Here is a 25673-nt window from a genome sequence, read left to right on the forward strand (position 1 = left end):
ATCTGTTGCTGGCTCTAAACAGAGCAAAATATAGCATTTTGGCAGTTCTCACAAAAAAAGAAATAAACAAACAAAATATTTTTAACAAATTCAGTTTGGATCTGTCAAACAAAGTTTCAATTAAAAGAAAATTCAAGATGTGCTCTTGCCAGCTGGACTGCAGCCTGATCAGTATCAAATATTCTAGAGACAAATAGTTTCAAAAGAAAATAGTCTGTGTTACATCTCAAAAAGGTCAGTGTGAAATATTTTGCCATTGTGAAAGGGTTTTGCTTTTTATTTTCTCAATTATAAAATGTCCTTGAACCAGCATCTTCCAGCAGCCAAGCTTTCCTTTGATTAAATGACATTTTCTGATGGAAAATGTTCTAAGCAAACATAAAATGATTAGAAAATGTGATCAGCTCTAATTGCTGCTGTGTGCCAAGAGTATGCCAACAGGTCCCTTTCTTGGAGGGCAGCAGGAAAAAGGAGGTTGCCTGGGCTTTTTTTTTTTTTTGATGATTCAACAAGTCACTTGAAAGTTATTGGTAAGTGTTCACAGGCAAGGCTCCAGAAATGATCAAATGAACTAATTAATGAAATGAAATAATAAAGGAAGGTGAAGATAGGTCATAATGGGTAGACTCATTTCAGTTCCTTTCCAGAATCCTACAAAAATATGAAGAAATGGGAGAAACATATATTTGCGTGTAACATTTAGGGTGGGGGCAATGCTTTACAGACCCATACAACGTGATAGACAGTGGTTTATCAACGTGTTTTCTGACCCTCAAGAATGGAAAGGAGCCTTGCAACAAAGTATATAAGTACACCCCTCTACCTGAACATGTAAAAGTATATCGAGCAATTTCCTGAACCAAGGACTGTCTGCATTTTCGTGTCTGTCTCCTTTCTTGATTAAAGAAGGTGTCTGCAGCTTTGATGTGATGAGGGAAGTTGGCATAAAAAGAATTTGTAGTACCCCAGTCTGCTACCAGATTCAATGCCAATCGTTGTTCTCAAGGCTCAGGTCACATAATTACTTTCATATATGACTTTTTCTGCAGGTTCTACTTAACCAACTGTTTCCATAACTCCCACTGTTAGATGTCATCTTAAAAGTTCTTTTCCTCTTACATTCAAGCAAGTATTCAGCCTTCCTGAGATGTTTTGGGTTACTTATTTAACGGTTCCGTTTTTTGAGTTGCCATTGGCTACCAACAACTTTTGCTCCTTGCATACCTGTGGCACAGGAGTTTCTCAGGGCTACTGGAGCCCATAGTCCCTGGGACCAGTCCTCAGGGGCACAGGGAACTGGGACTTGGGATTCCCAGTCTTCTGGCTGAAATCCAACAGGTCAAACCCTTCTGGCTTTCCAGTGTTTTCACAGAGGAGTAGAAATCAATAGTAGTGACAGAAGTGTGTGAGGGAAGTTAATCAGGAGTCAGCGGGTGCCCCTGTAACACAGGAGGCCAACTGGCTGTGTCAGCAAAGAGGGCAGCTAGCAGTGTGAGGAGAGTGGTTAGAGTGACTATAGTGATAATAGTGACTGTAGTCCCCTCTGCTTATGACTGGTGAGATCCTGCCCAGTCTGGGGCTCCCCAGTGAAGGGACAGAAGAACAAACTGAAATGAGTCCAGTGGAGGCCACCAAGATGGCTGGGAGCTGAAGCACGGGGCATTGAGCAGGAGGCCAGAGCGGAGACCTTCAGAAGTCCCTGTGAACCTGAGTAATTCTATGATCCTATGTGCAGACCATCATCTCTAATTCGTAGAGATTTCAGGTGACAGGATGACTCCGGAGAGTTGGTAGATAGCTCAGATGAGCTGTCAGTCCCTGGAGGGCAGTACAGGCTCTCTTAATGCTTATCTAAAGAAATAGAGGAAATCCATGGCCAAGCTGGATCAAGAACTGCCTTTCTAGGGGCTGGGTCCTTCCTGCTGCAAAATAGTGGGCAGCATGCTGCTAAGGATGTGTCCCTTCCATACATGACCATGAGCTTGCCCCCACCCAATGCTAGCAAAAGATGTATTGGGCAAAGGTGGCAGGGAGAAAGAAGCAGCAAACAGCTGACTTAAAAGCGTGTAGCAGGGGACCAGCAAAGCCTAGCACTTGTGATCTGTTGTCCATTTGTAAATTATTATTGATCAGTATTCCTGTTTGGTTTTTTTTTTTCTGTTAAAATCCACTTCAGCATTCTCCTTGATGGAGAACAAGTCAATTGATTTCTCTGTGTCTTTCTGTTCAGTATCTCACATATACATATATGTGAGATAAGTATGTGTACATATATATGTATGTATACACATGTATGTATATGTACATATGCACAAGTATGCATACGTATATTGCGCTGACTAAGAACTGGCATGAATCTGAATGAGGGGGAACACCCCTGAGTTTCCTGGAAGGACGAATTCAGTCTGAGAGGCATGCAAATACCTGACCTTGTGTTGGGAAGGGAGGGCCACTGTAACCCACCTGGTGCATCACTTCAGATGCTTCACCTTTGCACAAGCACAGGCTGTTACTTGTAGGGGGGCAGGGGGGTTGGCCACTGCAAAACAGCCCACCGTAGAGTTTCCGGCCAAGAGAAGGTGGCCTTCTCCCCAGGAATATGGCACTGTGGTTGTGTGCAAACATAGATTGGATGTGGTAAATTGTAGATTCTCTCCTACCTCCCACCTCATAAAATTTGTCTCCCGGAGCCCTTTCCCACGCCTCTGCTTCCTTCTGCAGACACCTATACTGTGAAATGGCTAGAGCAGCCTGTCCTAAGTACACTTGGACATATTCAAAGAAGGAAATGTGATGGCACGAAGGAGTAGCACCCACCTTCTGACCACTGAATGCAGCAGGGTCACCAGAGCTGCCTCATGATCAATAAACGAAACGTATGTTGTCTTCACCCTATCACCATGAGCTGCAACAAGTGTCGGCAGCTCCTGCTTTCATTCCTCTGACACAGCTGTGGTCCTGGTGTCTGCAACGCTGACTCCTGCCCATGATGTCTGAAGCAAAACCCAATGTTCTGTGTTGCACAAGAGAAGTGGGACCACGGGCTGCAGTGACCAGGCTGCCTGAGGAACCACAGCGTGTTAGTAATGCAGCAGCTGTGAGCAAAACCACGCAGCCGGGAAAGAGCATCCTTTGCGCTGGCCTGATACAGAAAGCAGAGTCGCTGCAGGATGCTGAAAAGGGCTGGATTGGTTCGTTTCAGAAAACTGACACTGTTCTTGTCATCCATCTCCATCTCTGCCTCTTGTCTTGGATCTGAAGTTGTCTGAGCCCAGGACTAGCTACTTGGACCACTTCTTGCTCTGAAGAAACCAGGCACGTAACAAGCTCTCCCAGGCACAGCCCTTCTGCAAATATTCACCCTGTGGTCTTGTGTTGCTAACAGGCAAGTGTAACGAACTCAGACTAATGAAACCTGTTCTCCTGAAGACTGTGTGCATCATGGCCTGTTGTGCGCTCTGACAGAAGCTCCACCACTGGTTGGAGCTCTTAGCAGCCTGAGTGTGTGTTCTCTGATGTCTAATACACAGTGCACACTCTCTTTGTGCCCTTTCTCTGGGGAGTGATTGGGTACATCTCTTCTGTTGCACTGCTCCTTACTGTGAAGTTTATCGGCACTTAATTGTATTAAAGATGTCCACACCCTCTGTCAAGTTCTGTTGAAAATGCTTACTAAATTAAGAAGTCCCTCAGGTTAGAAACACCCTCCGGCCAGCCATCACTGTATGCACTGATGCAGGAAGAAATTAAGGGGAGATTACAGAGGAGCTGCTGGTTGTTGGCTGCCTGTGAATTTCCCTTGCAGCTCAGCGGGTGGCATTTCCCAGGCTGTGAAGGGTGCCTGGCAGCCAGCCCAGAGAAGGTGGTTGCCACTGCCATGGGCAGGCAGGCTGGTGTCTGCCCCACATCTGTTCCAGACTTGGTGTACAGTGACGCTCCCAAGCAGCCTCACTATGCCCTCTTTTTGCCTCAACAGGGAGCTCTCGCAAGCTAGCTGTATGGCGGGTGCGGCGTGGATGACGGGAGAAATTCATTTCGGACTGACAGAGCAATAAAAAATGCTCAAGGTTAGGAAGATTCCCAAATGAAGGCACCGAGAATCAATGGAGGTATCAGGGGCTTATGAAATTCCGTCAGATGGCAGATGTAATGTGTAATTAGTCTCTGACCCAGCACATATTTGCTGAGAGCCTCTCTGTTCCCTCGAGCTCTGAGACTTTCATAAAAAGGGCTTTTTTTCTTCCCTCTCAGTAAGTCTCTAGCACTCCCCATGCACCTTTTGAGGTTAATCCACAATGACATTCCACATTATACGATTAAGTTGGAGCCTTCAGACCCCGGAGTTTACGGCTTGATATTTTTCCTTGTAGTAAATCTCAGCTATCACTACAGCTTGTCATGTGGTAAAGATATCAGTGCCACTTTTTTGACACCTCCTGATTGAGCCAATGTGGGACAAAGGTTTTACTTCAGAAAGGGAGGGAAGCAATGAGGCAGCTTTGGTCTTTGGGGGACTGGCTTCTCTCCCCTCTCTCTGGGATGGCAGAGCTCTTTTATAAACTAAACAGGATCTCCCTGTGTCCAAACATAGGAGGGAAGAGCACTCTCCTACCCCAAAAGTGATGTTTATTAAAAATAAAGTTGCCATGAAGCCCGGAGAAAGCATAAAAGGAGCAATGGCTTCTGAGTAACAGGTAAATCTAAGGGGCATGTTCGAGCTGAACTGAATGATAGGCACATCAACTGAGTTTCAAAAAGCTGCTTTGAAAAAGGAAAACACCCAGAGTAATTTTCTTGGTGCCCTTCTACAGATAAGTAAGCTTTCAAGGGTCTATCTTTACCCGTCAGTACTTCCTCCTGATTTCTTCCAATTCATCATTCGCAGCAGATGTAGGATCCTGTCTCTCCTCCCTGGTCATACAACCCTTCCTTTCCTAAAGGAGGGGTTACAAACAGAATAACCATGAGGAACAGGCAGCCAACAATGAATACTGATTGTCTGCAGAGTGTTCAACACTTAGTTCAACAATTGCTGACAACGTTTCATAGCCAGTCTTGAATAGGATAGCTCTAAACAGCAGGAGTAATTGCTAAGGCAATTTATGAAGATATTCCTCTATCTGACAGTTCATACAGGTTTGTACACTGTGGCATCACTCAGAAATACCAACATCGCCCGGGTAAGGCAGATGCACATACTGGTCTTTCTGCCAAATGTGCCTGACCCCACAATAGAAAATTCATGCCAGATTTATTCTGGCTGGGGGAGGACAGGTGAGATGTGCTCTGACACAGAGCTTATATGTGGAAAGATAACAAGGCAGCTTATTTTTGATACAGCAGAACCAGTGGCGCGCTTGTCAGCCTGTGGCCTGTAGCGGTTTGGAGCTGGTACTCAGAAAGCAAAAACTGGTGGTGTGGTTTCAGTTGCAGTGTGTGCGACACAGGCTGTGCTCTGTGAATAAAAGGGCACGAATCTCACGTGGCTGCCCAGTTTCAGAGCTGTGTTTCCAGCTTAAGCAACAGGGACGTGTGTTTTCATTTGCACAGACCCTCCTCCCTTCTGCTGCTGAAAAAAAAGCTAGAAATCCCCCCGTGTGTGTGTTTGAAAAGCTGTTTTCTGGATTTGCCAGCCTAAGGTTTTCATCAACATCAAACAAGGTCATAGGCAGCCCAAGGCACCACTTTTACCTTTGGTTCTTGCTGTTCCTCTTGCTCTCGGTTATCTTACGAGTGCCTAAGCAGCGCTTCTCTCAGCGCTTTCTAGCTGGGCCCATCAGGATGGCAGGACTTCACACATCTCCCGGGTTGATGCGGAAAGAGGTATTGGTATGCAGTAGTGAAATTTATTTCCATAGCTGGCACCTTCCAGGAGTATCACTGCAGATGGTGAGATATATAGCACACCCAAAATCAGGGTGAGCCTCTTTTTCTTCAGAGAGGCCACGTACGCCTGCAAACCTGAAAGCGTTTGATGTTCCTTGTGTGTGTGTGAACATGCACTGACTTCTTGTGAAACCACACGTCTCTGCAAGGTCACCCGTTCTACTCCTCCAGCTCTGTGAGGGTCAACCCCTCTCTGCCTGGATGGCCCCACCAGTGGGATGGCCCCACCAGTGTGTTGGCCTGAGGCTGCTGGCCCAGGACGCGTCACAAACCTACAGAAAAGTTTGTTTCAGGTGCACAGGTAAAGCAAAGACAGGTTCTACCGTCTGTTTCTGCAACAGGCTGCCTCAGTGTCTCAGATGGGTGGTAGTTCATAGCTGCCTCCTCAGTCTGGTGCGGTGAGGTGACGTGGACAGTGTTTTGAGAGCCAACGTTTAGAAAGGCAGCAGCTAAAGTGCTGTATCAGCTCCTCACACCTGCTGCAGACTGAGCAGAAGATACTCTTGCAGGAAGAGAACCCTCTGAGGCAAATGCATCCTCTTGCAAGCTGTTAGACAGTACCAGCGCACCCCATGTGGTCCTTCTTGCACGGTCCTTCTTGCTCTTCCACCAGCTGGCCCTGCTCAGAGGCAGTTCCTCTGCTTCAGCTACATCACAGCATGTGGCAAACTCGAATCCTGAGTCAAATGCTACTTCTGCAGCATTTCCTCCAAATTTCTCCTTCTTTCATCAGAACGTTCCTGACACTGAGGAGCAAACCTGTCTCACCCAGCTTCACAGGTCCTTGCTCAGCAGAAGCTCAGACTGTAGCACTGGTGTCGGTGGCACTTTCTAGTAGTCTTCGTGACATAGATTTTTCTTTGAAGGATTATATCTGTTCTGCTGCCAGAGATGCTGCAGCGGGCCATGCCAACATCACTTACCTTAGGAAGAGGCAGGTGCCTGTCTAGCTCCTGGCTCACCCGTGCTGCAGATATTCAGCGAACTGGACCCATACTAAGGCATGAAAGCTATCAATGGGAGCTTTATCCCAGCTTTGGGCTGAAGTGAGGCCCAGGTCTACCTCCTTGGGATGCAAGCCCCCTTTATGTTCCCTGCTCACCCCCCTGGACTGCCATGCCAAGTGCCAGCCCCACGTCGCATGGTGGGTTGCTCCAGCATGTGCAGCACAGAGGCAACTTTCAGCCTCAACTTTCAGCCAGGTGATGCTCTCAGGAGTGCTCTTACTAGGCAGGTCTTTCCCACAGTGCTGCTCCTGTTTACTGTTCCCTGGGGGATCCTGGAGACACATACAAGCCTGCACTCCCCGGTTTGGGATGCTATTTTTAAGGTTAGGTGCAAGGGCCTCTATGGCATTTTTAAGGCTGCCCATCTGGGAAAGATTTTTCTAGCTCCAGAGCTGGCTTTTGCCTCTCAGGTCAATATTCAGCCTGTAGAACCACCACCAAAAATCATAAGGCAGACTCTTCAACCACAAGATTGGTTTAAAAATGACATTATTATTATTGTTGGGCATGTATAAGGACCTTAGCCTCTGTACTTTTTTGAACTACAGGTTAAATTTAGGTCAGGGCTAGGAAATATTAGTTCCTTTCTTTATAAATGAAAAATCTGAGTTTATTCTTCAATACCAAAGTTCAGGCTTTGAGAGAAAGAGCTAATTTCCCGCAAATCATGTTGACATGAGGGAAGAACACATCACACGTGGCAATCCACTTCCTTGGCTGCGTGGTTCTTTCGGCTGATCTGTGTGTCAGGGACAAAGCACAGGAGCCCATGGTGAAAACCGGGTCCTAACTGAAATATGTTACCTTACCCAAATTCAAGCTCACTGAGCACCTGTGTGTTGCAAAAGTGAATGTGCGTGCTGACAGGTCTCACTGCACATCTCGCGTGCTGCAAGGGTCTTCACACAGGGGTAGGGTGGTGTCCTTGGGGTGCTAGCTTGAATCTGAATCATCATTCTCCTTTCTTGTGATGAAACTCACCCAAACACACTTTAATCTGAGTTATTTAGCAAATGGATTAGTTGTGGATGTGCAGTGCTCAGCTTTGGGGTCTTGGATGGGGCTTATATGGCCATCAAAGGCTCCCAAGGTGGTGATGGATAACAGGAGCACATGCTCCCCAGCCTGGATGTAACCCGTGGGCTGAGTGAGACAAGAGCTCTACTGGCAAAGCATGGGGCTTTTGCTGTGAGTTGATCCCTCCTATTGACATGTAGCTCCCAAGGACCTGCAGCCATAGACAACCCCTACCCAGCTGACTAGCACAGGAGGCACCACGTGGAAGGGCTGTGTCTCTGCCCCGTAACAGTGCAAGACCTTGGCCTGGCTGCTGAGGAGTGTGAGGCAGAGGGACACCTGAACCCACAGGACCCGAACCCACACCTGAACCCACAGGACCAGCCAGCTCTGCTGAATCTCTCAGGACCCTGAAGGCCTCCTGTGCTGTACCTCAGATGAGACAGCCGTGGTGGTACTGCTAGGAGCGCAGCTGCACCTCCTTCCCCCCCCGGGTATTTGTGTTTATTTTAGATTAAAAACAAAGTGGAAAAGGCCCAGATGGAAATCTCTTCATTTAAGTTAAATAAATGATCGGTATCTCCAGGCCTTGTCTTTCCTTGTTAGAGAAGGGCTCTCCTAGCCCCAGACAAGGTTTTCTCTCAGACAAGGTGACATGGGCACAAGTTAGAACACAGGAAGTTCTGTTCAAATACACGGAAACACTTCTTTACGGTGAGGGTGACAGAGCACTGGAACAGGCTGCCCAGGGAGGTTGTGGAGTCCCCTTCTCTGGAGATTTTCAAGACCCGCCTGGATGCAGTCCTGAGTAATGTGCTCTAGGCAATCCTGCTTTGGCAGGGGAGCTGGACTAGATGATCTCTAGAGGTCCCTTCCAACTCTGAAAATTCTGTGATTCTGTGATTCTGTGAAGGTGTTACTGCATTATGAACTGAGGCAAAATAAGAACTGGGTGGAGATACACGTTTGAGTTAAGTCCAGGCTTAGCGTACATGACATTGTTGTCATCCAAGTCTAGCAACACGTCACTCCATCCTTAAAAACAACCAAGAAAGAAACTTCCCGTTCTTCCTGAATGGGAAGAATAGTTTGAAATGGGACAAATGTGAACCAAAGCGGTCACAACCACCTGTCTTCCAGGGTAGTGTGAGGCAGGGACTGCAACACACATCCCAGATGGGTTTTTAAAGGCATGACACACTGCTTTGGAGAGTCTGCTGTAAGCAGTGTAGCTGGAAACTCTGTGAATCCTCCTGGAGGAATAAGGAGGCAGAAAATTGTGCCTTTGTCCCTCACCTACCCAAACCCAGATACTGTCCACCGGGCCAAATACAGTGTGGGGACTCTAACTTGCCCACTTACTACTCCCTTGCTTCAAAGGGAAGGGGCCTCCATGGCAGTTGCTAGGAAAAAAGGCTGAAGGGGAAGAGCCACAGAATTGACTTTACCTTAATAGGGCAACCCGGCCAAAGACCTGCATTTACTGGGCCCTCAGCTTTAGTGGTGGCTGAGAACTGATGAAGATGAGTACGAGTACATTGCTGGTCTCCAGGCTTAGTTTGAAGCCCAACAAATCAATGCGAAAGAAGAATTGTCAGTGACTGCAATAGGCTTTTGGGTCCAGGTGCAGTATGGGATGGTCCATATGGGTATTTCTGCAGGTAGCTGAACTCAGGGTCCTGGGGCAATTTTCACCCGGTCTAACGCTTCAGGTCCATCCAAAGAAAGTGTCACACGGAGCATCAGCAGCTGTATACCATGTGTTTTAATAAACGGTATAACTAGCAGAAAAATAGTTTTGGATGTGTTTGTCCTCCTCCCCCCCTAAAATAAAAAAACTCAAGTTAAAACCAAAATAACGCCAAGCCCAAAACAGAGGAAAAAAAAAATGTCCCAGAGTAAAGCTGACACACAATACAGAGTTGGAAAAAAAGTCTTTGATGACATTCTTGGGTAAAGAAACTATGTTTGTAAAACACAAGGTAGTGAATAATAAAATGCTTATTGTTTTGATCAGTTTCTCTCTCTCTGTATATATATATGTGTGTGTAGATACATATATATCTCTGCTGATACACCCTTGGTGGGATGAAATGGTACATCTTTAAGACAAAAAAAATAAAAGTGTGACTGTGGGGAAGGAGTAAAGAAGAAAATAAATGTATCGCTTCGGTCAGTGAAGTAAGGATGATGCTCAATTCCCTTACAATGTACCATTGCACTGCTTATCGAGGGACATGCTTGTCTCTCCATGGCTATGCTGTGTTCCTGGTCCACGGATGAGCTGTGAGCTTGTAATCTGAGTGGTCTCCTCCACTGCTCTGTGTATGAGCAGTACCTCAGAAATGTATGAAGCATTCCTTCTCCTGGTTAATTCCCATGCTTTACCATGATTTTTAATTTAAAATTGATTAGTATTTCAGTTTGCATTTTTTCCCCCAGGTTTCTTGCATCGGCTGCTATGTAGGTCTCCACGGTGAGGCGGAGCAACCCAGATGAGCAATACGCCACAGGAATGTGCCATTATCACGATGTGACTGGATGGAAGAATTCATTTTACAACGGATCCCATGCTACTTCGACCTCACACTCAGTCTGCGGAGCCAAGTCATGCAGTAACCTCAGCTGTTCTGCATTGGGTGGGCCTGTGGGTCACATCTTAATCCAAAAACAAGGATAGGAAAGAAAAAATACTTTTTATTTCCTTTTCTCCCTCCATGGAAACCTACCCACACAAGAAGAGTAGGCAATACCATTCTACGCTGAGATCTCTGCTTCATTCTTAGGCAAACGAGTCCTGCATTCAAAAAGAAGAAAACATATTCTTCCTCCTGTCGTTATATTGCTCTTTCAGAGAACCAGCCACTGTCCGTGCTTTCCCAGATCTCAGTGCTGTGCTTAACAAGCAAACTAAGCACAAGCTCATGCTGGCTGCAAAATTCAGGTGACCAAGAAAGTATTAAGAGAACAGCTCGGTTTGCCAGCTTCTTCTAAACACCATATTGCAAAGAAGGCAAAGGCAAAACACCCCTCTCCACACCTCCCCCAGCCGCCTTCAGCTTTTTTTTTTTCTTTCTTTTCTTTTTCTTTCTCTTTCTCTCTTTCCCTCTTTCTCTCTTTCTTTCCTTCTTTCTTTCTTGCACGGGGGTTCATGAAGAGAAGCAAGACTTGTGCATCACAAATGATGGAACTATCCCCACCCCAGCCAGCTTCCCACCCTACAACAATGCACAAGCCCATCTTATCCTGTACCTGCCCCCAGAAGGTGTTTGTTTGTCTCTTGATCTTTTTGGAAAATCATGCAGTCTGATCTGCCGGGGAGTTCTGCGGTGCAGGCGCTGGGTGGCTGGTTCTCCCCCTTTCCTGAGGCTCATAAGTGATTGTTTTTGGACAGATAGGCAATAAGAGCCACGGCCACCCCAACGTAGATGCCAGTTCCGATTGTGATGGACAGGACAGCCAGGAAGAGTGCTCGCCGGGAGCTGGAGCTTGCATGGTGGAAGTCCCCCTTGGCTACTGCTTTGTTTGTCTGCAAGACACACAACAACAACAACGCAATGTATTTATTTGTTTCATCTGGAAATGAAGATGTGATGCTCATTTCTTGGCTGAAACATGATCCTGGGATATGACAGTAAACTGGTTGGAAATCAGATACTTTTTCAGTTGAATTAGGTTATTTGCACAATTAGGATGGAGATGAAACCAATGGCTTCCCAAGTGGTAATTTTAAGTGCCTTTAAGTCTAAATATATCCTAGGATTTAATACTACTCATTACGCATAATGACTTCTGCGGTGGCTCAGCCTTCCCTGAGAACACGGACAGGTAGGCTGTGAGCCGAGGGTCTGCCATGTCCCCTCCAGACACAACTACAATCCTGCTTCTGTGAGGTGGCTGGATTCCAGCCTGCCTGGGAAAGGTAGCAAGTAAAGAGCCCTTTAAACGTGCCACTTGCACAAAAAACGTTCTTCTCAGTCAGGTGAGATGTTCGATCTGTTCTTACCTGGACATGGGCAAGAGAGGCTGAATTTTCCCTGCCAGTGCAGTGCTTTTGAGCATACGACCTAGGTGGAAGGACTGGCCCAGGTTCACCACCACAGAGAGGACAGACACCACCAGTTACCTTGCATCCACCTGAGGCCAGAGCTTTAGTGCAGGACAAACACCTAGGAAACCAGAGCCAGCAGACACTCCTTCAGCATTGATTCAGATGAACACTTATGCATATGAGCAGGGCAGTTCCCTTGATTATCAGAGGGAAGATGCACATGCTCCACTGGTGTTGGAGCCACGGTCTTCTCTCTTAGGGGTGGTGCATTCAGATGGATGTGTCAGCTGGAGGAGGAATTTCCATTTTGGTGCTGTTACAGTGACTTTCGTGTCTCTTGCTATGTCTCTTGCTTCCCAGTAGCTCAGAAGACTCATCCAAAACTCTGGTAATTGTATCCCATCTTCTATGTAGCTTTGAGTACCCAAGCAGGTGCTTTGTATTCAACCTGATCAGCTGCAGTTCCCAAAGTTATATGCAAGGCATTTAGGCTTGAGGACAAAAAACCTCACAAAGTTACCGCTTGTTAGTACAGCTGTCAATAACGAACACAGAAAGCAGGACTACAGCTGAGTGGGGATTGCCTCCTGTGGTGATCCCCCAGTCACACTGACATCAACAGGATGGCCACTGCAGAAAGTTACACCTGGAGTTTGAGAAGTATTCAAATATCAGTTCTTTTCATACACCTTCCAGGCACCTTTGAGGCCAGGAGCCAAGACAAAGCAAAATCCCTGCTCAAAACAGGCAAAGGAAAGCTAAAAGTGGGCAGGACTGATCTACCCATTGACAAGAACACCTAATGCCATTTCAGTGGATCTCAGTCCTGCAGCACAATGAAAGGAGGATGTCATTTTTATAGACCATGGTGTGATATCAGCAGGGTTACCTGGCAGCCAGTAACAAATCTGTCATCGACAAGAAAGATCTTGTAGATACATATGAGCTCCATAAGTTCTGAGACAGCTTTTGTTCCCTCGTTACAATGAGTGAGGAATTCGTAATGCTTTAATGCTCCACAAATACTCGGTTTGCTGGGATACTTTCTACTTCGGTGTCATCTATTGCTCTATTTTTGTCTTTTTTTTTTTTTTTTACTATCTTGCTACTTGGCGCGATTTACAGAAGCCAAATGACAAGCTTCCACGCTGAAAAAAAAGGCTTCTGGCCTTTCTGTCAATGACTTTATTAGAAGAACCGTCTCTTCTCATTCATCAACCTAATTTTTTAAGCGTAATGCCTTATAAAAGTTTCAGGCAGAAACAATGTCAAACAATACATATTAAAAGCAAAACAGACTAGGCTGCAGGCAGGAGGAAAATGATCACTCCGAAACAGCAACATATAAAGAATTCCCAGATTTACACCTAGTGTCATGTCCTTTAGTTTAGATGGGGAAGGCATCCTGCTCACTTTGCAAAGGAGGTTTGGCCAGACCTCTCACCAGGGTGACCAGGGATTTAATAAGCTTCTTGTCAGGGGCCTCCAAACACTCAAAAGAAGAGCCCTTTCTGGAAAAATGCCAGGGGCTTTGGGCATCAGGGATGTATTTATTAGGGTTGCTTAAAAGTCTTGGTAAGGAAAGCAGAGAAAACTTTCGAAAGAGTTGGTCATTCAGCTCTCCTCAAATATTTTCTTCAAGCATCTGCTACCCATCACAGCATTAAATAAAAAGGCTTGAACAGAGAGGCTCCTATTCATTGAAGTTAGGTCAGATTTGGCAGGAGAAGCTAAATGCACAGCACTGAAGCTATTTGAGCTTTTGGATAAACTGAGGTAAAGTTTCAACCCCAAAATGGAGGGAAAGTTTGAAAATGCTGGAACATTTCAATGTGACATTTCTGAAATGTTATGTTACTGAAAATTCTGCAACATTTTGGGTTGACCTCTTTTAAATAAAACTCTGTACAGTTTCAAACAAGTATTTTTTCACTTAAAAATAGATGGAAACTCAAAGGGAAAAGAAACCATTAACCAAAATGTCAAATAATCTGAAAACTTGACAGTATGTCTTGATTGGATTCAATAAAAGAGGTCAGATCTACCCAAAATGATGTGTTGAGCAACTCAAAGGGATTCACAAGGCTGACCCGTCAAGCACTAATAGCCTTTTTTTCTGGTAGGATCTTCAACCTAGCGACAAACCTGCTCACAAAGAAAAGCTTTTTTTCTTGATGAGCTCTTTGAGGACAGCCCTGACCTTTGTGAAAGGATTGGACCTGTGGTGAAAATCCAGCTTCTCGTTAAAAGGTTCAGCCCAGCCAAAACCAGATGTCTTGTATTAGTCACGTGCTGCCATAGAGTTGCTGAATTTTGCAGCATTACGATACGGGATATGATATAGCTTGATTTTGTTTGGAGAACAGGCCCGCAACTTCACAGAAGTTTTAGTTTCCAACAAATTACCTAATCCGAATGTGGATTTTTTTTTAACCTAATGCATATTTTGTGACTTAGCAAAATCAAATCCATCCTACATCAAATTCTGAATGTAGAGTGCATTGAAAAGGTCACATAGGAAGGACAATACTCCTTTATTCCATTCAGAAAGGTCTCCATTGAAATGGAGAAATCATCAACACAGAAACCGCCCTCCATCAGTGTAAGACTAATCTAAAGGGATTTACTTATCACTAAAAAAATTCTTTGTTGTGATTCCCTAATTAGCAAAACCATCCCATTACTCCCCAGTGTCACTATATGAAAACTAATTTTCTGCAAGTTTAAGCTAAATAGATTTAGAAAATAGTTACTACACAAAATGCAATTGAAGCCAATTTTAAAAGGTTAGCATCTGGCAACTAATAAGCGGTTTTTCTTGAATTTTTTTTTTTTTAAACAGGGATCAGATCTTTGGTATCTCCATGCACTTTGAGTAAGTCCCTTGGTTTTGGTACCCATCCAACAGCTTATGACCCAGCCCATTTGACGCCTGACACAGAGAAGTGACAATCTGTTTGGGGGCTTCCACACCAGGGATGCTCTAGCACACTCCATGTGGGAAATGAGGACAAGAAATGTCTTGTGTAGATCACAGAGCCCAGTCAGACCCAGTCTCACTAGCTTTTCCTTGACGTGGTAGAAAAGGTGAAAATAGCGTTCATTAAACCTAAAAAGAAACCAAAACATCTAAATGCAGACAATGGTCAGGCTGTTGGCTTGTCTTCATAGTGTCTGTACGTGTTAGCTGAAAGATAAAACTTGCCTACTTAGAAGGAGTAGCCACCTAATCCCACAATCAAACACCGCAGACAGACAAGCAGATGCAGCAATTCAAGATTCCAGAGTGAAAATAGGCACAAGTACAGATATCTGCTGTGGACACTTCTTGGTAATTGCTCCGCGCCACAGCACCGGGACCTCAGGCATCAAAACAAATTCAGTCTTCCTTTTTGACACATGTTTTTGGGTCAACCGATAAATGTTTTCACGATGCCACTGTGGTTAAAACTCCTCAGGAAAAAAAAAAAAATCCATTTTAGCTAATTTAAAAATAAAAGTATTTCAGATAAAAATATTGAGTAAGGAAAAGACCCCATCAAATTTTGGTTAAAAATAAGGTCACATTTATGGTGTGCTAGTCTGCACACTAGTGCAAGGCAGGATGCATTAGACTGATGCTGTTTTCACTTCCACCAAACATCCCCATCCTGGATGCCCCCAGTAACTGCGAAGGAGATGCTCCGTGCAGCCCCGGCTGCCACAGGTACCCCAGTCTATGCAGAAGCCTTGCCTCAGATGACAAACCCCTGCATCTGTCCAGGTGTTTCTGCTCAATTAGAGGTGGGGATGGGGTATTGTGCACCACCAGGGCCCTTGCCAAGCCCCTGGGGCTGACACGCCAAATGGTACAAAGGCACTGTTTTGTCCAGCCGTTCATACCCAGCCTGCAAATGGATTTCTGTGAGCTCCTCTTCGCAGGCTCAGCTCTGAACTCACTAAAGCAAGGTTTTCTTGTGTTACTTCTTCGCCCTGGAAAGCAAAGCCCCAGCTATTAATATTACTGGGCTGAATATTTAGCTGGCATTAACTCGCCCATCATGCTTGACTCTGGAGGGTAACACAGCCAGGACAGGTGCAAGAATGAAGATCCAGATGCCCTACTAAGAAAGGGTTTGATTCACTACAGCCTCTTCAAGCTAAGTGCCTTAATTTAAGTAGTAAGGAATACAAACAGCTATTCTAATGGGCTTAAAAGTGGCTGCAGTGGTAAGCACTTTTCCTAATCAAAATTATATTATCTGTGGAGTTTTATGGTACTTCTATCCATTCACTTCTTCCCTTCCCTGGCAGGACTGTGGTTGGCAGCCAGATGATCGATGAACCAATTTAATACAGTCTTTGGGCAGCAGCGGGACCAACAGGTTTGATAAACAGAGCAGGGGACAAGTGCAAGACATGGGATGAATTATGAGTGGGGGATAATTCATTGCATAGCACCAGGCAAGTTCCCTCACTGCACAGCCAGGAGAGATACTTTTCTTGCAAAGGGTCTGGATCCCTGGACTACCCCTGCCTCCTGTTTTTCCCTTGGTCTGCGTCCTCTGGATGCCCAGACATGACTATCAACTTGCCAGCCAGGTTCTAAAGAAGACTGGGTACTCCAAAACTGCAAAGAGGGGCTTGAGCAAATACCAGCCCCCAATCAATCCTCTCTTTAGAGGCTTTGGAAGTAAGCCAGGAAAGTGAGGAGGGGCAGGGGAAGAAGGGGTAAGGAGATCTGGAAGGTTTATCTTAATTTGTTTAACTAACAAAATGAATGTCTTGTTGTTGAGAAACATTTTCAAGGCACTTCCCTGGAGTTTCCATTTGAGCTTCTGCAAAACATATTCATCATGTCTCTGGGCTGCATGTTTTATAAGCTGAGAGAAGATGAATACTGTACCTCCACAGCTGCAAGGCCAAAAAATCCTGCTACATCCCACAGTGACTCATATATCATACGCACAAAATACCTCCTGGTACGCTGTATCTGGAAACAAGAAACACATTGATCACAATTATTAATCCTGCCTCATCTCCCTGGTGCTGGAGAGTAGGAATGGCTCCATGTAGGAGGAGAAGAGGGTAGCCTGACCTCTTTGGTCAGGTGATGAGAAGATGTCTTTTCACTTCATGGGAGAAATGGCCAGCAGGGAGCAGGGATCCACAGGCTCCGTGCAGCCACTGGCCAGACCCTGAGTCTTACTTCTTCAAGTGTCATGCAAAAAAAATGACACAGAATGAGGAGCCATTCATAAAGAAAGCGCTTCTGCTCCCATATTGTCTCCTATCTTTCTTCTAGTCAAAAGCTCTGGCTACTGTTTTTTAACTTGCCCAACTGCTGATCTCAAATTTCTGGGCAATATATTCAGGCTTACACCACTTATTTTCACTGACAGTGAGAAAAAGACTCTAGAGTCTTTGCTAAAGATACAGATGGGAAAAGGGTGAAGTTAGGATTTTCCTCTGAACCATGAATTACAGCAGGGAGGTGTCCATAAGCAGAGGAAAGCATGGGGCTGGAAGACATCCAGTGTAGGGGTTGGGACATGGCAATAGAGTTTTCAGACCTGAGGAGAGCATCAAAGGGACTATGGAGTCCCATCAAACAGCTTCACAGGCAGAAATGGTGATCTAAATAAATGAAAAATGGTTCTTTGCTCTGTCAGCATTCGCAAATTCCATTGAGTCCATCGTGTAATAAAAACTTCAGCCTGTGGCAACTTGCCTTTCAGGTACTGAAGAGCTCTTCTGGAGGTTTCCATCATTTCTGCTGGGAAGTTGGCCCAGGAAATGGACACAAGTCTCAAGCAGCCATTCCCTGTCTGGAACTTGCTGTGGAAACAGCAGGGAGCAGGCATCACCTGAAACACAGGCACTCCTAAACAGATACACAAACCTCAATGCCGCACTTAATCTCTGCTGATGCTTACATTTCTTTTCCTCTTCAAAGGAAGGCATCCAACCTAGTCTAAGCTAGCCTTCTGACTGCAGTGTCTCAAACCAATTGCTGCATCGTCTCCAAGGAATTCCCATCCATGCTCCAGTGTTGATAGGTAGAGACTAGATAACTTGCTTGAGATTGATGTCTGTCCTTCAGCGAGGGGTCAACCCCACCCTGAGCATTTACAAGACAAAAAGCGAAAGATCTTGGCCATATCCTGCTCTCTCACTGTCTGGCAGCACTGGGATCCAGTTGGGATGGCTGATAAGGACCTTGAGACAGCAAATGCCTAGCCTACATGGAACTTCCCCTGGGACAGTGCTGAGGTACTATGAGTACTTGGGTAGCAGTGACAAAAGGATGATACAGGGATGTCACCAGAGTTTCATCAACACATGGAGAGGGGATAAACTGGCATATACAGCTGCTGCTGCTGCTTTGCTCCAGGCTTTGCCAGATTTCCTAAGTGCTCTGCTGCACCTCAGAGTGGCAAAACAAAATCCAGTGTGAAAACTTACCCCTGAAGGGTTTCTTTCAACAACAAATCCTCATTCTAGTAAAAAGGCTGGTGCCCTCCGCCGCCAGAGCACAGCACTGTGCAACGTGAGTGCATCGCTGCGGACACTTGCTGCTTCCCATCAGCAGCCCCTCTGACCTGCCTCACCATGACTGTTCAGCAAAGCAATGGAACAAACAACAGGCACATCACCGTGGAGGCAGAAACAGCCACCTGTGGGCAGGCAGTGAAAAGGACAGGCTGGTGGCCATCCTCTGTCTGAAATAGTCTCTTGTATTGCGCTTTAAGGACAAGTGTAGTTACACCAAATGTTAGTCCAGCAAGCCCTTCCCGTGGCATTTCCTTCTTTGTGAGCATCACCACCTTTGCTCTGCAACAGCATAAGACCTTCCAGCCCGGCCAAAATCCCACCAAGCTTCCGAATGGTGATGGGGCAGATGAAAACAAGTGGCTCGAGGTCAGAGATTTCTACTGCCACCAAATTAAATGATGCTGTGTTGGCGGAAGGAGATGTACTGGGAACAATATTTGTTCCTGGAAACCCATGAAAGGCTCAGGAGAAGAGAGTGTGAATGGGGAGAAGAGGGTGTAAATGGAGACCAGCATGAGTCTGCCTCTTCTGCATGATCAATTTTCATAACATCTGGGTTTGAGCCATCAGATCATTTTGGTATCAATGTTTTCTGTTGGAACTTGAAAATATGACGTAGGTGAGGACGTGATTCAGCCCCTGGCTGGTGCTGCCTGTGGCGTTTGATTGTGTATTCAAGTGCAGATAAAACTATAAATGTCCGAGTGAGATTTCGGCACTTGGAAAAACAAGAGCATAATAATGAGAACAGCAGGCGTAAAAGGCCTGAATGAGCAGAATGTAGAGAGATGTTTTTAGACAAGCTCCACAGCAACAGCAGTTCATTTGATTGTGCCTCAAAATGAGACCTCAGCCTGCGATACGAGGGCAATTCTGTTTTCCTGGATACAGGAATTTGGATGTTTATGGTAAAGAATATGATTTCCCCCCTCTGCTCTGCTTCTAGCCCTTAAGCAGATGTTGCCATTTTCTCAAGAAAGAGAAGTAAATTTGGGAAAGGTGACATGGGGTGAAGCCTAGTTTACACACACACACAGAGACGTGTGCTCACACAGACTTATACACAGCTGATGGGTTCGTGTCCACACACGCAGACAAATTGTAGACAAATACATGATCTGCCTAGAGGGTGGATGCAGCTACCTAGGTACCACTTAAGTTTATGAACCAGTTTTTAGTGACTAATTCAGTCCCCAGAGATTCCTTTATTTTTCCTGTTTAGATAGTTGTTTGTTTCTTTTTTGTTTGAAGATACAGAGTTTAAAATGTGAGCGTTACTCAAGAAGGGAAATCTGGAAGTGATTCCTAGTTTTCAGATTCCATTTTGTGAGTGGCAAGAAGTTGCCTTTAGCTCAGGGGACATCACAAGGTACTTTTTGCCTGTGGTGCCCTTACTCCTGTTGCAGGATCTGGGTTGGGACTGATCGGCCAGTGCCACAGATGAGTCTGCATTTCAGGACTGTAAGAGTCTCCTGATATTGCATCTGGTGTGTGGTCAGCAACAGAGGTCATCAAGAGGCTGTGGAGCCTCATTTTGTGGACATATTCAAAACTCCAATGGAAGTGGTCCTAAGCAACCTGTTCTACCTGAACCTGTTTGAGCAGGGAGGATGGTCTAGATGATCTCCAAAGGCCACTTCAAACCTCAACCATTCTGTGACTCTGTGATTTTGTGAAGACTGACAGTCGTACAAAGTTGGACAAAGTGTTATTCAACTGTCAATTTCCTTATACACAAATATGCCTGGAGAAGTTCCTCTCTGTTTCCCAGGCAAAAGCAGAGCTTTTAAAGCCCTGTGACAACTTTGTCAGGGCTCCACTGAAGGACCTGCTGAAGGTAGGTTCCTGAATTTGGAAAAAGCTGCATTCATATCTTTCTCCCTCTATCTTGTTAGATAAGGGTGGTGTACAGCGTGGATTCCTTCTGTCCACATCCACCCCTACTGCCCATGACCCTCCAGCTTCATTTGTATCAAGGTGCAGTGTGTGGTCCCAACCTGGGTAGTAGTGGATCTAGACCTCACCATTGGGACCTTTTCTGTCCATGAGGATGGCTACATGACCCCACACCAAGCTAGGTGGGTATGTGTCTCATGTGGAGCAGTGGCATCAATCCCCGGCTCCAAGTTGGGGGCTCATCGTTTTGGCTCAGTTTGCTATGCCTTGGGATGTATGAACAGGCCATTATGCAGTATCCTTCCAATTCAAAATGTCTGTAGTACCAAGTGAGAGGGACATCATGAAGCACCAGGTCTGTGCCATTTGTGGTGACCTGTCTTTGTTTTGCTTTGGTTGCTTCTGTCTACCTCTGGTCCTGTTCCTCATTTGTGATGGAAGACCATGTTGGTGGGTACTTTAAATTCACTGTAGTGGCCCTGGTCTCTCTTCCCTCCAACACGAGTCAGTCAGCAGGGGAAAGGGTAGAAGATGCTTCATCTTCTATTGGATAAAGAAGATATTCTCCGTCCTTCATGACTAGCCCCCAAAACCATCCTTGGATGGGGGAAGAATGAATAAGGAGAAAAAAACATGCTGTAAGATAGACGTCCTACCCAAACACCCACCATCATCTACTAATGCCAGCAACACCTCTGCACAGGCTGAAGAAACCGGAGGGCATGTTCATCTCTTGACTCAATTCCATACTCAGTAGAGGAGGACTCAACAAGATCTCATTTTTCAGTACAGGGCAGGTTCATCGGCTGATCTGAAACAATTCATTTGTATTTGTCACCATTGCTGTTGGCATGGAAATAGAAGGTCTAACCTTGTATTAAGCTGTCAACACCCTGAAATGACTATCCCGTCTTTCCTATGACTCAGCGTCTGCAAGACAAGAACTTCATGTTCTCCAGCAATAACACACCACAGTGTTGCCGTGCCAGCAGATACCAGCCCCTAATCTCTTGTGTACAGAAATCTTCTCTTCTGTAAGTACAGTACTCCCAGGCACATGGTCATGTGTTTCAATAATGCAGTGGCTTGCATGTGTGAGGAGTCTATCGACGGGCTTTATCTCAGCCCTTGCTCTTCCCCTGTAGACTTCTTCCCCTTTGATCTCCTGTAACTGAGTTTTGCTTCTCTTGTTGCTCCTCTGCTCCTGGTTCACTCTCTTTCTTCTACCCAAACAGCAATCTTGCTGTTGCATTTTGTGGACATTACCTCCACCCTTTCAAACGGGTGCAGGCTGCCCGAAGGGTGGAAGGTGTTGCATGTTGCATTCTTATGCTGAGTGTTTCAGCAGGAAAATAGCTCTCTGCAGAGCTGGGGTGTGGGTGTATAGAAGACATCCAGCAGCATTATCTTCCCAGGGGTGGGCAGCTGGAAGGAGCCCAGCAGCAGCCAGAGTGAGCTGGAAAGGCTTTGCTCATCCTTCTGCTGCACGGTGAGCAGGGCAGAACGTTGGTGAGAGATCGCGGGAGCTCTCCAGAAGAGCTGCTGCTGAGGAGTGAGTCACCTGCCTGAGCACTAATAACAACCTCTCCCAACCCAGTTGGTCTGCTGGTGACACAGAAAGACCAGCGAGATCTCACACCTGCAGTGCCTTAAGCAAAAGAGTAAGCGAGGGACCCCTGCAGGTCTTGCAGCACAGAGCTGCTGGTTTCACCTCCATGATGGCAAGAACATCCTGCTAATGTGCCTTTATCGAGCCTGAGTCACCTCTTGTTCCTGCCCTCAGGAAGAAAGCAAACAGGCTTGAGACATGTATCCCTGAGGATTCTCTAGCTTTGGTACTTCCTCTTCCTCCAGCATTTTACTCACGCCTGCAATAACCACCTTATAATATTGTTTTCTCACTGCAGGCTTGCTCCCTGGATCTCCTATTACCATACTAAGAGAAAGGAGCAGAATGGAGCAGAGCTGCAGCAATTCTTACATCAGTGTGCTGGGACCATTTTATTCTTCATTCATGGCCCCCCCAGTCAGAATATTTGCTGCTTTGATGATAACGGGTGGAAGGAAGAGGCCATCCCTAAGGTCTCTTCTCCCTTTAACAAACTGCTCCACAGGGGTAGGGTTATTCCTCAGTGGAAACCCATTAGCATACAATCGTAAGTCCTGATTGTCCAACCGGGAGAGCACAGATTGCTAATAAGGATACTTCTTAGTGGCTCTGAGGGGTCATCAGCAACCTGGCCAAGTTTTTTAATATCAAATTATTCCGGAGGGCACAAACAAGAACACGAAGACTGTTCTCTTTCCTTCTCCTTCATTCTGTTGCATACATGCAACAAACACCTCGCTCCGCGCGATTTAATTGGCATTGCCGCGTCTGCCAAAAGTAATGAAAAATGAAAATCAAAAGCCGCCCTCCCCAGCCAGGTGGCTTGTCTGGCAGCAGGCGGGTCAAGCCCGAACAGCGGCCGCCGCAGATGCCAGGTCCCTGTCAGCAAGAGAGTGGTGTACTTGTGTGCCTGTCCCCGCCTGTGCCTCCCGCGCCGAGCGGGACCGCTGCGGAGAGGCAGGGAATGAACAAACACGTTCGCTGCAGGAGGAGGCGACCCGTATGCCCTGCGCTCTCTGTGAAGAGGGATAAAAGCCTCGGCAGGACGCCCTGCTTGAACAGAGGAGTCGTTCCGTCAAGCGCAAACCTCAGGAGTCAGGGTAGGCTCCCTTTGATTTGAAAATACTTTGCTTCTTGCTCTCCAGCCCCTTCCCTTTAAGGTACTGGGAGCAGAGTGTGCTACCCTGGGCAGATGGCAGGATGGCAGCCGCTACGGAGAAAACCCCTGTCACAAACTGAGTCCCTTTAGTTTGGCCATCTCGTGTCCAGGACTACTCCACTGCCTACAGGCAGGCAGAGGAATGCTATAAGCCTGCCTTTGCTTCCCCTGCAAAACCCAGCTGAAAACCCTTCATGCCTGTTAAATACGCCACTTTTCGAGGTAGGGATCAGTGTGCCACACTGCTGCAGCATGAATTGCCATCCACCGGCTGAGCTGCCGACAGTATGTGAGCCGGTGCCCTCTGCCCATCCCAGCACGCAACAAGGAGTGCAGAGGGACGACAGCCTTCATTGCTGGCTGAGCTGGTGGGCTCCACCTCGGCTTGGGGCAGGCTAGAGACTGGTGGACCTTGGGATCTGACAGCTCACAGGCCACACATCGTGAATTGACTCGTGCCAGAGTTTTTCCCAAGAGCTCAGCCAGCTGGGGACGGAGGGAGGGAGGGAGCGGGCAATGCCAGACTGCTGTTAAAACCTGCCTCCTAGGTGTGTCCCTGAGGAAGAGCAGAGTAAGTGAAAAAGATCTGGTCTACCCCTGGGGACCAAGTCTTCAGAGCTCGCTCAGAGTGATTTCAACCGTGTGGCAAGGGGAGGAGAAGAGCATCAGCCCCACCTCATTCAGGCAGCAGCAGTTTTACACAAAAGGCTACGGGACACGATGGGTCACGTCCAGGGGCGGCAGCAAGTGAGCAGGGTGAAAGTCTGGATGCAGCTACAGACCAGGTGGACGCTTCAACATCTTCCACACCACAACAGTGGAGCTACAAAAGGAGGGTTGTGCTAGTAAGGCACAAAGACTGCCCTGGTCTGATATCTCTGTTGCATTTGTCCATCAGAAGATTTCAGCAGGAAGTCATTCACACGTGGAGGGGTGTGATAATTAATTATTTCAGAGCTTGCTTGCTCTCCTCTCCTCCCTCTCCTTCTCTCTCTCTCTTTCATCTCTCTGCCCCACTGAGCTAATACATGCTTCATGATTGAAATACATACTTCCTGAAAACATTCCACTAAAATATTCATGAATGACTGTTTTCATTATTTGCTCAGTGCTAAATGACTTCATGATAGCTGTGCAGCCAGAGGTCTAAAGCAGCCGTCTGCCATGGTCACCAGTGCTCCCCCACCATTTCGTTTTGCTCCCTCTCTGTCTCTCTCTCACTTTTTCTAAGCTGTAAGCCCTTGGGGACAGGCTCATACATTTTTCTTATCATTTCCAAGGTGTTAGCTTTGATTTGTAGAGCACCTAGCACAATAGGGATCCTTGTCCTGGACAAGTGCTGGTGGCAGTAAAAAAGATACTGATGTTATCAAGAGCATCCTAGCTAAGTTAGTTGTCCACACTTTTCTCCTCCACTAGAAAACAGGACAAGGCCAGGCTCTAACCCTTTTTGGAACAGGATACAAATGTTATTACAGGGTGCTTTCCAAGCCTTTGTTCCCTTTCAATTCAGAGATGAGGTTCTCACAGTAGCAAGGATGCTAACTGCAAAAACACTCTGAGTATGAGGTAAGATGCTTTTGCACGCTTACATTGCTATCTCCCAGTACAGAAAAGCTGTTTACTGATGGAGGAAATGTTTCTTTCCAGTACAATTATAGGTAGAGCTATTCCTCCTCAGTGGAGTTACCTTGTGGTTCCTCGTGCAAACAGCAGCACCATATGTGAAACTTTGAGATGGGAAATCACTCTCATAGGGCACAGCTCCACCACTCCTGACAGGAGTGGGTGCTGCATGGCTTTCTCCCTGACTCCCTCAGCAAACGACTCTGTGACATTTCAAACCTCCAGCTGAGACAGATTGAAGATGTGCTCTGTGGTGTCTGCATGCCGGAGGGTGAAAAGCAGTTGAGAGAAGTATCCACTTGAAGGAATGCTTTCAGGGGATGTCGGCAAATATGTCCCACAGGCTGGTACTGGGCAGAAAAAGGGACTTCAAGTGTCCAGAGACATGTGGGATGATAAGGAAGGACTGGAGTGCCAGGAACCAGGAAGTTTTGAAACCAGAAGGCCTCCTGACATCTCTGGAAGGTGGTATGGAACAGCCACAGCTGTTTGCAGTTTTGGTAGCCCTGGGCAGCAGGACAGATTGCTAGTGATGTGCAGACCACTGGATCAGCCAGGCAGCAAAGGTCCATTGCTAAGCTGTTCACTGGGTGATGAGTGATGAACAGGGCACCTTTAACCCTATATATGTACCAAAGCAGGGGAGCTGCTTTCTGGCACACATAGGTGGGCACTTCTCTGGCTATTACCCCTTTTGAGCTGGACAGTGTGTGAACTGTGCACCAGCTGAGACACAGGCAGTGACATGGCTCCACAGAAAGAAAAACATCAATATTGAATGTAGAAGCTATGTCACCAGGCTGGAATGAGTCCCCTTTCAAATGAGCCCTTCACTAGGAAGAAAGAGTGGTTTTATTATTTGCAAGCATGTGGCTTGGAGCAAAGCAC

At 46.4% G+C, this 25673-nt stretch overlaps 1 protein-coding gene across 1 annotated transcript in view; it reads right to left on the minus strand.

Moving 5' to 3' along the window:
- Positions 1-11280: 11280 nt before the first annotated feature.
- Positions 11281-25673, minus strand: part of SYNDIG1 (synapse differentiation inducing 1) — a gene marked incomplete at both ends in the record, with an annotated part of 58161 nt that continues 43768 nt past the window's right edge. Inside the window, one exon of the mRNA XM_082480485.1 lies at positions 11281-11439. Within this exon, the coding sequence (XP_082336611.1) occupies positions 11281-11439 (159 nt within the window). The remainder of the gene's footprint in view (positions 11440-25673) is intronic.

This window comes from Vanellus vanellus (genome assembly GCF_965231255.1).
Source record: "Vanellus vanellus genome assembly, chromosome: 3".
NCBI lineage: Eukaryota > Metazoa > Chordata > Aves > Charadriiformes > Charadriidae > Vanellus > Vanellus vanellus.